The sequence below is a fragment of the Coregonus clupeaformis genome, chromosome 28, assembly GCF_020615455.1.
Source record: "Coregonus clupeaformis isolate EN_2021a chromosome 28, ASM2061545v1, whole genome shotgun sequence".
Classification (NCBI taxonomy): Eukaryota; Metazoa; Chordata; class Actinopteri; order Salmoniformes; family Salmonidae; genus Coregonus; species Coregonus clupeaformis.
Window position 1 is genome coordinate 26,642,105 of NC_059219.1, and position 14,891 is coordinate 26,656,995.

The 14,891-nt window shown below is 51.1% G+C and overlaps 1 protein-coding gene across 5 annotated transcripts in view; it reads left to right on the top strand.

Annotated features, from left to right (window-relative positions):
* The window catches only part of LOC121543398 (IQ motif and SEC7 domain-containing protein 3), a 165,100-nt gene that overhangs the window by 31,065 nt on the left and 119,144 nt on the right, over window positions 1-14,891 (top strand). For all 5 annotated transcript variants that reach the window (XM_041853231.2, XM_041853232.2, XM_041853233.2 and 2 more), the window contains exon 2: window positions 12,935-13,012. In XM_041853231.2, the coding sequence (XP_041709165.2) occupies window positions 12,935-13,012 (78 nt within the window). The remainder of the gene's footprint in view (window positions 1-12,934; window positions 13,013-14,891) is intronic.

Sequence of the window (14,891 nt, forward strand, 5' to 3'; positions counted from 1 at the left end):
TGTCAGTGTGTATTCAGTTTAATAAACATGTTCACATACCACGCTGCACCTTGGTCTGACCTGTCTCTCAACGTCCGTGACAGAAGATCCCACCTACCAGAGGACCAAGCAGCATGGCCAGGAGCAGACATCCTGGACATGGGAGGAGATCCTGAATGGAAAGGGATCTTGGACATGGGAGGAGATCCAGGCTGGGATGGGAACAGACAGAGGAAGCCCGGGTTAGAGAGGAGCAACGGCGACACCGACTGCGCCGGCCGAGGAGGAAGCCCGAGAGGCAGCCCCAATAAAAAAAATGTGGGTGGCTAAAGGGGTGGTCGGGGAGCGAGAGAGAAGAGCCCCGACCACTGCACCCGGTGGGTTTCCAGGTTGTGTCCCTACGACCATGGGAACAGGAGTGGGAACAGTTTTATACTGAGGAGTCGGAGGATGACGACGACGATGAGTTTCTGTTCCCTAACTCGTGTAGGCTCCCGGAGGAGTCCTCACTGGAGGAGGATTGGGCACGGAGAGTAAAGGACTGGTACAGTCGTAGACCTCCAGCGCCGGTTCCCAGTCCGGTAAGATCCGTGCCTGCTCCTCGCACCAAGCCTGTGGTGCGTGTCCCCAGTCCGGCCCGGCCGTACCTGCTCCCTGCACCAAGCCGGTGGTGCGTGTTCCCAGGCCAATACTGCCCGTCCCTGCTCCTCGCACTAAACCAGTGGTGTGTGTCGCCAGCCCGGTAAGCCCCGTACCTGCTCCCCGCACCAAGCCAGTGGTGTGTGTCCCCAGTCCGGTCCGGCCTGTTCCTGCTCCTCGCACCAGACCTGTGGTGCGTGTCTCCAGTCCGGCCCGGCCCGTCCCTGCTCCTCGCACCAAACCAGTGGTGCATGTTCCCCGTCCAGTACGGCCCGTCCCTGCTCCTCGCCCCAAACATGTGGTGCGTGTCGCCAGCCCGCTACGCCCCGTTCCTGCTCCTCGCACCAGACCTGTGGTGCGTGTATCCAGTCCGGCCCGGCCCGTGCCTGCTGCTCGCACCAGACCAGTGGTGCGTGTTCCCAGTCCTTTCCGGCCCGTGCCTGCTCCTCGCTCCAGATCAGTTGTGCGTGTTCCCAGTCCAGCACGGCCCGTGCCCGTTCCACCGGTGCCTGGTCCAGCACCGGTCAGCTGCTCCACTCCGGAGCCAGAGCAGTCCACTCCACCGGTGCCTAGTCCAGCTCCGGTCAACGGTTCCACTCCAGAGCCAGAACAGTCCGCTCCACCGGTGCCTGATCCAGCTCCGGTCGGTTGCTCCACTCCGAAGCCAGAGCAGTCTGCTCCACCGGTGCCCAGTCCAGCTCCGGTCATTCCAACGGTTCCACTCCGGAGCCAGAGCAGTCCACTCCACCGGTGCCTAGTCCAGCTCCGGTCAACGGTTCCACTCCAGAGCCAGAACAGTCCGCTCCACCGGTGCCTGATCCAGCTCCGGTCGGTTGCTCCACTCCGAAGCCAGAGCAGTCTGCTCCACCGGTGCCCAGTCCAGCTCCGGTCATTCCAACGGTTCCACTCCGGAGCCAGAGCAGTCCGCTCCACCGGTGCCTGACCCAGCTTCGGTCGGTTGCTCCACTCCGGAGCCAGAGCAGTCCGCTCCACCGGTGCCCAAGCCAGCTCCAGTCAGTGGCTCCATTCCGGAGCCAGAGCAGTCTGCTCCACCGGTGCCCAGTCCAGCTCCGTTCAACGGTTCCACTCCGGAGCCAGAGCAGTCCTCTCCACCGGTGCCTGACCCAGCTCCGGTCGGTTGCTCCACTCCGAAGCCAGAGCAGTCTGCTCCACCGGTGCCCAGTCCAGCTCCGGTCAACCCAACGGTTCCACTCCGGAGCCAGAGCAGTCCGCTCCACCGGTGCCTGACCCAGCTCCGGTCGGTTGCTCCACTCCGGAGCCAGAGCAGTCCGCTCCACCGGTGCCCAAGCCAGCTCCGGTCAGTGGCTCCATTCCGGAGCCAGAGCAGTCTGCTCCACCGGTGCCCAGTCCAGCTCCGTTCAACGGTTCCACTCCGGAGCCAGAGCAGTCCTCTCCACCGGTGCCTGACCCAGCTCCGGTCGGTTGCTCCACTCCGGAGCCAGAGCAGTCTGCTCCACCGGTGCCCAGTCCAGCTCCGTTCAACGGTTCCACTCCGGAGCCAGAGAAGTCCGCTCCACCGGTGCCTGACCCAGCTCCGGTCGGTTGCTCCACTACGGAGCCAGAGCAGTCCGCTCCACCGGTGCCCAAGCCAGCTCCGGTCAGCGGCTCCACTCCGGGTCCAGACGTCAGCCCCTCTCTATGTTCGGAGTCTCCCACACCAAGGTCCAGACAGGGATCGGTGCATCGTGGGAGGACTGAGAAGGGAAGCTCTGCGTTGAGGTCCAGACCGGTCCAGGGGTGCAACGCGGAGTCAGTAAGGGAGGAGACGTCACGCCCAGAACCGGAGCCGCCACCGAGGCTGGAATCCCACCCGGACCCTCCCCTGTTAAGGCAGGTTTGTGCGGCCGGAGTCTGCACCTTTGGGGGGGGGGGGGATACTGTCACGCCCTGACCTATAGAACTCTAGTTAGATTGGTCAGGGTGTGCATGTTTAGTTCGATGTTGTGGTAGATCTAGGTTGCTATTTCTACGTTTGGCCGGGTGTGATTCCCAATCAGAGGCAGCTGTCGCTCGTTGTCTCTGATTGGGGATCATACTTAGGCAGCCAGTTTTCCTTCCTGGGTTGTGGGATCTTGTTTGTGTTTCGGTGAGTTTGGCTTGTTTGTGTATAGCCTTCCGACGTCACGTTTCGTTGACTTTTGTTGTTTTGTCAGTGTGTATTCAGTTTAATAAACATGTTCACATACCACGCTGCACCTTGGTCTGACCCGTCTCTCAACGTCCGTGACAGAAGATCCCACCTACCCGAGGACCAAGCAGCATGGCCAGGAGCAGACATCCTGGACATGGGAGGAGATTCTGGATGGAAAGGGATCTTGGACATGGGAGGAGATCCAGGCTGGGATGGGAACAGACAGAGGAAGCCTGGGTTAGAGAGGAGCAACGGCGACACCGACTGCGCCGGCCGAGGAGGAAGCCCGAGAGGCAGCCCCAATAAAAAAAATTTGGGGGGGCTAAAGGGGTGGTCAGAGAGAAGAGAGAAGAGCCCCGACCACTGCAGAGAAGAGCCCCGACCACTGCACCCGGTGGGTTTCCAGGTTGTGTCCCTACGACCATGGGACAGGAGTGGGAACAGTTTTATACTGAGGAGTCGGAGGATGACGACGACGATGAGTTTCTGTTCCCTAACTCGTGTAGGCTCCCGGAGGAGTCCTCACTGGAGGAGGATTGGGCTCGGAGAGTAAAGGACTGGTACAGTCGTAGACCTCCAGTGCCGGTTCCCAGTCCGGTAAGATCCGTGCCTGCTCCTCGCACCAAGCCTGTGGTGCGTGTCCCCAGTCTGGCCCGGCCCGTATCTGCTCCTCGCACCAAACCAGTGGTGTTTGTCGCCAGCCCGGTATGCCCCGTACCTGCTCCCCGCACCAAACCAGTGGTGTGTGTCCCCAGTCCGGTCCGGCCCGTTCCTGCTCCTCGCACCAGACCTGTGGTGCGTGTCTCCAGTCCGGCCCGGCCCGTTCCTGCTCCTCGCACCAAACCAGTGGTGCATGTTCCCAGTCCAGTACGGCCCGTCCCTGCTCCTCGCCCCAAACATGTGGTGCGTGTCGCCAGCCCGCTACGCCCCGTTCCTGCTCCTTGCACCAGACCTGTGGTGCGTGTATCCAGTCCGGCCCGGCCCGTTCCTGCTCTTCGCACCAGACCAGTGGTGCGTGTTCCCAGTCCGGTCCGGCCCGTGCCTGCTCCTCGCACCAGACCAGTGGTGCGTGTTCCCAGTCCGGCACGGCCCGTGCCCTTTCCACCGGTGCCTGGTCCAGCACCGGTCAGCTGCTCCACTCCAGAGCCAGAGCAGTCCACTCCACCGGTGCCTAGTTCAGCTCCGGTCAACGGTTCCACTCCAGAGCCAGAGCAGTCCGCTCCACCGGTGCCTGATCCATCTCCGGTCGGTTGCTCCACTCCGGAGCCAGAGCAGTCTGCTCCACCGGTGCCCAGTCCAGCTCCGGTCAACGGTTCCACTCCGGAGCCAGAGTAGTCCGCTCCACCGGTGCCTGACCCAGCTCCGGTCGGTTGCTCCACTCCGGAGCCAGAGCAGTCCGCTCCACCGGTGCCCAAGCCAGCTCCGGTCAGTGGCTCCATTCCGGGTCCAGACGTCAGCCCCTCTCTATGTTCGGAGTCTCCCACACCAAGGTCCAGACAGGGATCGGTGCATCGTGGGAGGACTGAGAAGGGAAGCTCTGCGTTGAGGTCCAGACCGGTCCAGGGGTGCAACGCGGAGTCAGTAAGGGAGGAGACGTCACGCCCAGAACCGGAGCCGCCACCGAGGCTGGAATCCCACCCGGACCCTCCCCTGTTAAGGCAGGTTTGTGCGGCCGGAGTCTGCACCTTTGGGGGGGGGGGGGATACTGTCACGCCCTGACCTATAGAACTCTAGTTAGATTGGTCAGGGTGTGCATGTTTAGTTCGATGTTGTGGTAGATCTAGGTTGCTATTTCTACGTTTGGCCGGGTGTGATTCCCAATCAGAGGCAGCTGTCGCTTGTTGTCTCTGATTGGGGATCATACTTAGGCAGTCAGTTTTCCTGCCTGGGTTGTGGGATCTTGTTTGTGTTTCGGTGAGTTTGGCTTGTTTGTGTATAGCCTTCCGACGTCATGTTTCATTGACTTTTGTTGTTTTGTCAGTGTGTATTCAGTTTAATAAACATGTTCGCATACCACGCTGCACCTAGGTCTGACCCGTCTCTCAACGTCCGTGACACATACACTCAATTAGTATTTGGTATTTTTATTTTTTATTTTTTTTAAATTTTTATTTCACCTTTATTTAACCAGGTAAGCCAGTTGAGAACAGGTTCTCATTTACAACTGCGACCTGGCCAAGACAAAGCAAAGTAGTGCAACAAAAACAACACAGAGTTACATATGGGGTAAAAAAAAACATAAAGTCAGAAATACAACAGAAAATATATATACAGTGTGTGCAAATGTAGCAAGTTATGGAGGTAAGGCAATAAATAGGCTATAGTGCAGAATAATTACAATAGTATTAACACTGGAATGCTAGATGTGCAAGAGATTATGTGCAAATAGAGATACTGGGGGTGCAAAAGAGCAAATTAAATAACAATATAGGGATGAGGTAGTTGGGTGGGCTAATTTCAGATGGGCTGTGTACAGGTGCAGTGATCGGTAAGGTGCTCTGACAACTGATGCTTAAAGTTATTGAGGGGAGATAAGAGTCTCCAGCTTCAGAGATTTTTGCAATTCGTTCCAGTCATTGGCAGCAGAGAACTGGAAGGAATGGCGGCCAAAGGAGGTGTTGGCTTTGGGAATGACCAGTGAGATATACCTGCTGGAGCGCAGACTACGGGTGGGTGCTGCTATGGTGACCAATGAGCTAAGATAAGGCGGGGATTTGCCTAGCAGTGATTTATAGATGGCCTGGAGCCAGTGGGTTTGACGACGAACATGTAGTGAGGACCAGCCAACAAGAGCGTACAGGTCACAGTGGTGGGTAGTGTATGGGGCTTTGGAGACAAAACGGATGGCACTGTGATAGACTACATCCAATTTGCTGAGTAGAGTGTTGGAGGCTATTTTATAAATGACATCGCCGAAGTCAAGGATCGGTAGGATAGTCAGTTTTACGAGGGCATGTTTGGCAGCATGAGTGAAGGAGGCTTTGTTGCGAAATAGGAAGCCGATTCTAGATTTAACTTTGGATTGGAGATTCTTTATGTGAGTCTGGAAGTTGAGTTTACAGTCTAACCAGACACCTAGATATTTGTAGTTTGTCCACATACTCTAGGTCAGACCCGTCGAGAGTGGTGATTCTAGTCGGGTGGGCGGGTGCTAGCAGCGTTCGATTGAAAAGCATGCATTTAGTTTTACTAGTGTTTAAGAGCAGTTGAAGGCTACTGAAGGATTGTTGTATGGCATTGAAGCTCGTTTGGAGGTTTGTTAACACAGTGTCCAATGAAGGGCCAGATGTATACAAAATGGTGTCGTCTGCGTAGAGGTGGATCTGAGAGTCACCAGCAGCAAGAGCGACATCATTGATATACACGGAGAAAAGTGTCGGCCCAAGAATTGAACCCTGTGGCACCCCCATAGAGACTGCCATAGGTCCAGACAACAGGCCCTCCGATTTGACACACTGAACTCTATCTGAGAAGTAGTTGGTGAACCAGGCGAGGCAGTCATTTGAGAAACCAAGGCTATTTAGTCTGCCAATAAGAATGCGGTGGTTGACAGAGTCGAAAGCCTTGGCCAGGTCGATGAAGACGGCTGCACAGTACTGTCTATTATCAATCGCGGTTATAATATCGTTTAGGACCTTGAGCGTGGCTGAAGTGCACCCGTGACCAGCTCGAAACCGGATTGCATAGCGGAGAAGGTACGGTGGTATTCGAAATGGTCGATGATCTGTTTATTAACTTGGCTTTCGAATACTTTCGAAAGGCAGGGCAGGATGGATATAGGTCTGTAGCAGTTTGGATCTAGAGTGTCACCCCCCTTTGAAGAGGGGGATGACCGCGGCAGCTTTCCAATCTCTGGGGATCTCAGACGTTATGAAAGAGAGGTTGAACAGACTAGTAATAGGGGTTGCGACAATTTCGGCGGCTAGTTTTAGGAAGAAAGGGTCCAGATTGTCTAGCCCAGCTGATTTGTAGGGGTCCAGATTTTTGCAGCGCTTTCAAAACATCAGCTGTCTGAATTTGTGTGAAGGAGAAGCGGGGGGGCATGGGCAAGTTGCAGCAGAGGGTGCAGAGTTGGTGGCCGGGTTAGTGGTAGCAAGATGGAAAGCATGGCCAGCTGTAGCAAAATGCTTGTTGAAATTCTCGATTATTGTAGATTTATCGGTGGAGATAGTGTTTCCTAGCCTCAGTGCAGTGGGCAGCTGGGAGGAAGTGCTCTTATTCTCCATGGACTTTACAGTGTCCCAAAACTTTTTGGAGTTAGTGCTACAGGATGCAAATTTCTGTTTGAAAAAGTTAGCCTTTGCTTTCCTGACTGCTTGTGTATATTGGTTCCTAACTTCCCTGAAAAGTTGCATATCGCGGGGCTTTTTGATGCTAATGCTGTACGCCACAGGATGTTTTTGTGCTGGTCAAGGGCAGTCAAGTCTGAGGAGAACCAGGGGCTATATCGGTTCTTAGTTCTGTATTTTTTGAATGGGGCATGTTTATTTAAGATTGAGAGGAAATTACTTTTAAGGAACAACCAGGCATCCTCTACTGACGGAATGAGATCTATATCCATCCAGGATACCTGGGCCAGGTCAATTAGGAAGGCCTCCTCGCTAAAGTGTTTTAGGGAGCGTTTGACAGTGATGAGGGGTGGTTGTTTGACCGCGGACCCGTTACGGACGCAGGCAATAAGGTAGCATTGCCTTTAAATTGTTTAACTTGAGTCAAACGTTTCGAGTAGGGTAGCTTCCCACAATAAGTTGGGTGAATTTTGGCCCATTCCTCCTGACAGAGCTGGTGTAACTGAGTCAGGTTTGTAGGCCTCCCTGCTCGCACACGCTTTTTCAGTTCTGCCCACACATGTTCTATAGGATTGAGGTCAGGGCTTTGTGATGGCCACTCCAATACCTTGACTTTGAACATCCTTAAGCCATTTTGCCAGAACTTTGGAAGTATGCTTGGGGTCATTTAGCTTAGTCTTGACCACCCACTGCCACCGTAACCCAGTTGGATCAACCATAGGGCCACCGTAACCCAGTTGGATCAACCATAGGGCCACCGTAACCCAGTTGGATCAACCATAGGGCCACCGTAACCCAGTTGGATCAACCATAGGGCCATCGTAACCCAGTTGGATCAACCATAGGGCCACCATAACCCAGTTGGATTAAACATAGGGCCACCGTAACCCAGTTGGATCAACCATAGGACCACCGTAACCCAGTTGGATCAACCATAGGGCCACCGTAACCCAGTTGAATCAACCATAGGGCCACCGTAACCCAGTTGGATCAACAATAGGGCAACTGTAACCCAGTTGGATCAACCATAGGGCCACCGTAACAAAGTTGGATCAACCATAGGGCCACTGTAACCCAGTTGGATCAAACATAGGGCCACTGTAACCCAGTTGGATCAACCATAGGGCCACTGTAACGCAGTTGGATCAACCATAGGGCCACCATAACCCAGTTGGATCAACCATAGGGCCACTGTAACGCAGTTGGTTCAACCATAGGGCCACCATAACCCAGTTGGATCAACCATAGGGCCACTGTAACCCAGTTGGATCAACCATAGGGCCACTGTAACCCAGTTGAATCAACCATAGGGCCACCGTAACACAGTTGGATCAACCATAGTGCCACCATAACCCAGTTGGATCAACCATAGGGCCACTGTAACCCAGTTGGATCAACCATAGGGCCACTGTAAACCAGTTGAATCAACCATAGGGGTTCAGAGTGTATCATTGAAGCTGTGATCCCACTAGTCCATGTTAATGCCATGTTGTGGAATGTTGAGTTGATGCATTTCCGAGATGGGGGTTGGGGGCATTTCTCAATGAAGTGTGTGTGTGTGTGTGTGTGTGTGTGTGTGCACATGTATGTATGTGTGCATATTAAACACATCTTAATCAAGGATCTCACCAAAAATGCCATTCTTTACTGTATTTGTATTTCAGAAGTAATTTCTGAATTGACTCCATCCTGCTACTACCCAGACCTGTTAGCCTAATCCTAGTTAAGCAGGGCCTTAAATAAATACAGAGCCCCACGTTTGTCCCTGGTTGAGAGATATATCTACTTTTATCCTGATTGGTTACTTTCTGCTCTTGCTACATCAGTGCGGGCATTGATTCTGCTGGGGACACCTGCTGTAGCGACGTGACCAACGTCATCATGGGCGACTGAAGGATCAGTCTTGTTGACGCAGAGCCTAGTTCCATCACTGAAATGGTGTCCCCAGGTAAACAAGGACTCTTAAAAATGGGTTCCTCGCTGGTGGCCATAGTGCTAGTGGTGAGTCATGTTCTGATTATAGAAACCCTCCTAGTGAGATCCAATAATACACCAGTCAGACCAGAACCCTCCTAGTGGGATCCAAGAATACACCAGTCAGACCAGAACCCTCCTAGTGGGATCCAAGAATACACCAGTCAGACCAGAACCCTCCTAGTGGGATCCAAGAATACACCAGTCAGACCGGAACCCTCCTAGTGAGATCCAAGAATACACCAGTCAGACCAGAACCCTCCTAGTGGGATCCAAGAATACACCAGTCAGACCAGAACCCTCCTAGTGAGATCCAATAATACACCAGTCAGACCAGAACCCTCCTAGTGGGATCCAAGAATACACCAGTCAGACCAGAACCCTCCTAGTGAGATCCAAGAATACACCAGTCAGACCAGTCCAAACCAACTGCAGGCAATCACAACATGTCTGGAGTTAAATCAGTGGTATTCAAAGTCGGGGTCACGACCCCTAGTGGGGGAACTGCAGAGGGGTCACCAATTATTATTATTATTATTATTATTATTATTATTATTATTTGTAAACAAAAAATATTGTTTTTTGGGAGAACAAAACATTAAGAGTACAGATTATTGTATCGGACAATATACAAACGTTTTGAGAAAGATAATTTGTTATTTGTTGAGGTTGTGTCATTAGATTTGGGGTGGGGTGGCGAGAAGTTGTTGGGGTAAAAATGGGGTCCCCGGAAATTCTGGCTGAAAATTGGGGTCCCCGCTGAAAAAGTTTGAATACCACTGAGTTAGAGGATGAGAGAATGGTAAATACCACAGAGAGAGATAGAGAGACAGAGGGACAGACAATGAGACAGACAGGTAGACACATAGAGAAAGAGACATCTCACTGACATCACACTGACATCACACTGACATCAACTGACATCACACTGACTCAACCTATGTTCTTTTATTCAGTGACCGTACACTGCTGGATGTCTCTCCTCATAGAAAGCCACAACTCTTTCCCGTCTCCCCTCACCTATAAGCACCATTCATTAAGATCCAAATGTAGGCCCTTTCTGTTCGCTGTCGAAGCGAAAACCATTAAGGCAAAACAATTGAGCTTCACTCAAACAGACTGTGCCTGAGGGAACATTAGACGAGTGGTGTTCTGTATGCTAAAACAGAATCTTCACTGAAATGTATCCCGAAGAGTTCAACTTTTAATGATGAAATTTCAATTATACATCCTCTAAGACTAATGTTGCTTTTTATGCATGCCATAGCGACGCGTTCTTTCACTCGGCAAGAACGTGATGCCTCTTTTTTTTTTTTTTACGAGCAAACTAGCTTGTGCACGACAGCGACTCATCTTCTGGTTACGGGAAGAAAAAAAACGATATCACCGTGAAACCGCTGACATATGAGAACAGCATGCTACACCAATCTAAACCTTAACTGCTCTCTCTCTTTCTCTGTGGTGGCCATTTTGGTTGCTTGTCATAATAATAAACAAATAATTGTCATCATCTGTGTAAACGTCGCCTTCTGTGTGTGTCTGGTAATTGGTCCCCGGTGTGACCCTTTAGTGTTGACGACCTATTAAAACCCTCAATGTTGTGTCAAGGTCATTAAAGATAAATAAATTAGCAGAGTAGTTAACAATAGGAATGAATTTGCCAATTCCCCTACTTCCATTGCTTTATGCTACTGTGAACCACCACTAGAGATACAGCAGCCACATTGGGTCAGTGGTATGTGAGCCCATCTCTAGATTTCAGTCCCCCTCTCTCTCTTTCTCTGTCTGTCTGTCTGTCTGTCTGTCTGTCTGTCTGTCTGTCTGTCTGTCTGTCTGTCTGTCTGTCTGTCTGTCTGTCTGTCTGTCTGTCTGTCTGTCTGTCTCTCTATCTCTCTCTCTCTCTCTCTCTCTCTCTCTCTCTCTCTCTCTCTCTCTCTCTCTCTCTCTCTCTCTCTCTCTCTCTCTCTCTTTAACCATCACTCTCCTTTTATGAAATCTCTATCTCACCATCTCCAGTCACCATTATCTCACTATCTCTCTAATTATCTCCATGTATCTATCTGTCTATCACTGCATTTCTCTCTTTATCACACTCCCTCTCTTTCTTAGCCTCTTTGTTCACCCCTTTCCTCAATCCTCTCTCTCTGTCTCTCTCTGTTCTCTCTCAATTTGTTATCCTATGATAAGTATCAGACAGTTCATGATGGACTCTGGTGACTTCTAAACATTGTGCCTTTCCGACAGCCAGGCATTACCTTCCATCATGAGTAGTGGGTTTGGGTATAGGGAACAGAACAGGGTGTCTACACCAATTACATGTTTTATTCTAGTCATTATATTTGTATGATGGCCACTCTCCACTCACAGGTGAGTGAATGCTGTCTTTCCTTGAAAGAGCTACCCAGTCTCCAGATCTCCTGTTCCCCATGTACCATTGCCAAGGGAATGTAGTTCCTTAGAGAGGTTGGTGGAGTGGGGAATAGAGACTGAGATGGAAGGGCAGAGCGAGAGAGGGAATAGAGACTGAGATGGAAGGGCAGAGCGAGAGAGAGAGAGATATGGAGAGAGAGGTTGCAGTTAGAGGGCAAAGCAAAGGATTGGGCTCTGTAAATGGACTCTCTCTCTCTCTGTATCTCTTTCCCGCCCTCTCTCCCTCCATGTCCAGTGTTCAGGCAGAAGAGAGATGTGAGAATGCTGCTGCTTTTTTTGTTAGAGTAATTGAGTGAATTCCTCATCCAGCATATCAGACCATGCCTCTGTGGCTCTCAGGGAGAGGGGTATGGGGAGATGGAGGGAGTGATGGAGAGTCTGTGGGATGGGGCTGGAGAACGAGGGGACAGAGGGAGAGGGAGAGGGAGAGGAGAGAGGAGTGGGGGACCACACAGTCTCAGAGATGGATAGAACGAGAAGGAAAGACTAGGGGTCGGAGCGAAAGAGAGGAGAGGTCAAGGAGGAGTGTTTGGCGGGTAAACAGCGAGGAAGGACAGCAGTATACTGTGGTCCCTGCGGGAATTAAACCCACAACCTTGGCATTGCTAGCTCTACGCTCTAACCAGCTGAGCCCCACATGGCACTATGCTAGTCAATGTTCTCTGGCTAGGCTATGTGGAGGCAGGATGGGTGGAGGTGGGGAGGGTTAGAGGGGGGAGAGGCAGCCACGTGCCCCACTCCAAGCAGCCTGTCGTCGGGGCCATCTGCCATCTCGCTCCCCTCTCACTGTGAGAGTCTGGCCCTCCTCCAGCCCTTTGCCCGTTCACCACACGTCTGGACATGTCTGACCGCTCCTCGGTACCTGCAAGCCCCACAGCTGCCAGCAGGGGGAAAACGAGCTGTCATGGCCCGGCAGCCATGTAAGCCAGGTCAACAGGAGGTTGATTAAGTTGTAAAAATTGCTATTTTGTGTCACAATGTCCAATAAAAGAAGTGAACCTAGTGTTGAGTGGGCAAAATGGAAGCAGCTCTTTTTTTTGGCTAAAGTGAAAGGGACATCTCCTTTCACGCTTAGCTTGGTTATATGCTGAACCAACGATTGCTCTCTCCTCATAGATGCAATGCTCTAACCCCCTTCCGTACAGTAAAACACAGTATTTGTATTACAATGCATTTTAAACTGTGTCATTTCAACAGTGTGTACTAAAGAAAGAAACCTCAGTGACAGTTTCATTGCATGTATTAGTTAAAGCCATAAAACTATTACCAGAACATGGAAAAAGCCCCCCCAGACCACAGCAATTTGTCTCTGCCCTCATGGGTACCCTCAATATGGTTGATGCCTGTTCTAGTAATTCAATTTCGACCAAGCTCCCTCCTATTCCTCCTGCCTCGCTAATGTCCTTTCCCTCTATTTTCTCTCCCTCCTCTCTCCCTCCTCTCTCCCCCCTCTCTCCCCCATCTCTCCCAGGAACCAGACTGTGCTGCACCAGTTCTGCTGCCCAGCCCCAGAGGCCCCCGAGGGGGAGTCCTCGGCCTGTGTCCCCAGGTAAGATGGCTGCCTCCCTTGTCACCCAGCACCACATTTTTTTTTCTTCGATTGAAGTCACCGTTGCTTCTAACCATTTTCCTGGTGGTGCTGGTGCTACTGTAAGACAACACAACTGCCCCAGTTACCTCCGTCTTGAAGTGGTTGTAAGTCCTTTGGGGGTCCCTGACTAACGTCGGCCAATCCCGGCTCAGTGCTTTCATTTCCCCTTTGTGATATCATAAAGAGAAGTAAGAGAGAGAGAATCTCCTACAAATCTTTAAATAGTGGCCAGGTAGACAGAGAGGGAGTTACTATTCACTACAAATGCAGCTTGTCACTTTATTTGGGGCTTTGAGTGTTGAAAGAAACTCAAAATTAAGACCGAATCAATCTCGGCTCCAGGAGAGGCGATGTTTGTCCGAGTATCAAGATAAATTCATGGGAACACGATGGTAATCTCCAAATCAATCAGAGCGAGATCCTATTTCCTGGACACTAGTCAAATCGTCCACAGCACTGCCCGTAGGAAACAATAAAAGCGCGGCCTAGGGCTTAGTGATAAAGGCAGGATGATGGTAATATTATATCTTAATATCTCCCCGAGCACACAGTGTTGTCAGGGAATGAGGGAAGCAGTCAGGAATGGTGCTGTGATGCACTGGCATCTTCCTTATATTCAACTACTGCATACTCCTAGTATCTGCGGAGAGTCAGCCATTTCAAAATCCTTTATCTCTTAAGACATCTGCCTCCTTGTCTTTCTCCTCAACCCCTCCCCATGTAGACATTATGGATTTGGATCAGTCTATATACAACAGTAGCTCCCGCAGTTTGAGGAGTCATTATTCTTCTGGCTCAAACAAAACGAGACGCACCAAGTCTTTGTTTGGCCACTCGGCATTGCTCTGTTTATCCGAAATCCACTGCAGGCGGAGCACTCTGCAAATTACAGTGACTGCCAGTGGAACGTCAATAGTAATTAAGCTATCCAGCCTGGACGATTGCTGCTGAGAATCTGTACATTTCTGCTGCATGGTGGGAAGAAAGGTGGAAAAAAGCAGGGAAAGCAAAGCTTGTGTTGATGCTTGATTCCACCAACCCTGTGGTGCTGGACACAATAAAGCATTGGTGGAACAAAAGCTCCAACGCTCATCCTCTAAATACCACTTTAACCACCACCGAGGCCCAGGATGATTGAATTAGTCACACAGAGAGAGCGCGAGAGAGAGAGAGAGAATGTGAGATGGAATCACCTCTCTGCAATCGTCTTTGTCTTTGCACCAGAGGGGCAAACAGAAAACTATTTATCAGATAAAAGTCTGGTTTGCCTGGGAAACTACTCTCAAAAGTTCCCTCCAGTCAGTGACTGTCACCTAACCAGCCACAACACCCTATTATTGAGTATAAAGACACCTTTCAGAAGCACAAGTTAAGATGAATTCAGGTGACTTTCATCAAAGGCGGGCAGGGAAATTGGAGGGAAAAAAGACAGACAAAAACAATCGATCAGAGTTCAGTGGATTGAACTTTGCCTGATAGAAGTGGCTTGGCAGAGGTGCGTCGTGCGATTCCTTTGGACTTAGGGACCATTAAGCAGAGCACAAACAGAATCGACACCACAAAAAAACAATGAAAACACCCCAAAGCAAACCACTTCAAACGGAGCTCTCTCAAAGCGGTTTGTGGGTTGCCAGCTGCGGTTTTGTTGCTTCTTTTTTTGTCTCTCTGAAAGTCTCTTTTGTATTCTGTTGTTGTTAAATTTTTCTTTTGACTTCAGTGTTTTGTCAGTGAAGTGTTGATCACCATATGTTTATACCTCACAACATGACATACTCACACCCACGAGCCTCCATTCTCATCCACGCCACTTCCACTCATTCAGACCTGTCTCTCCCAC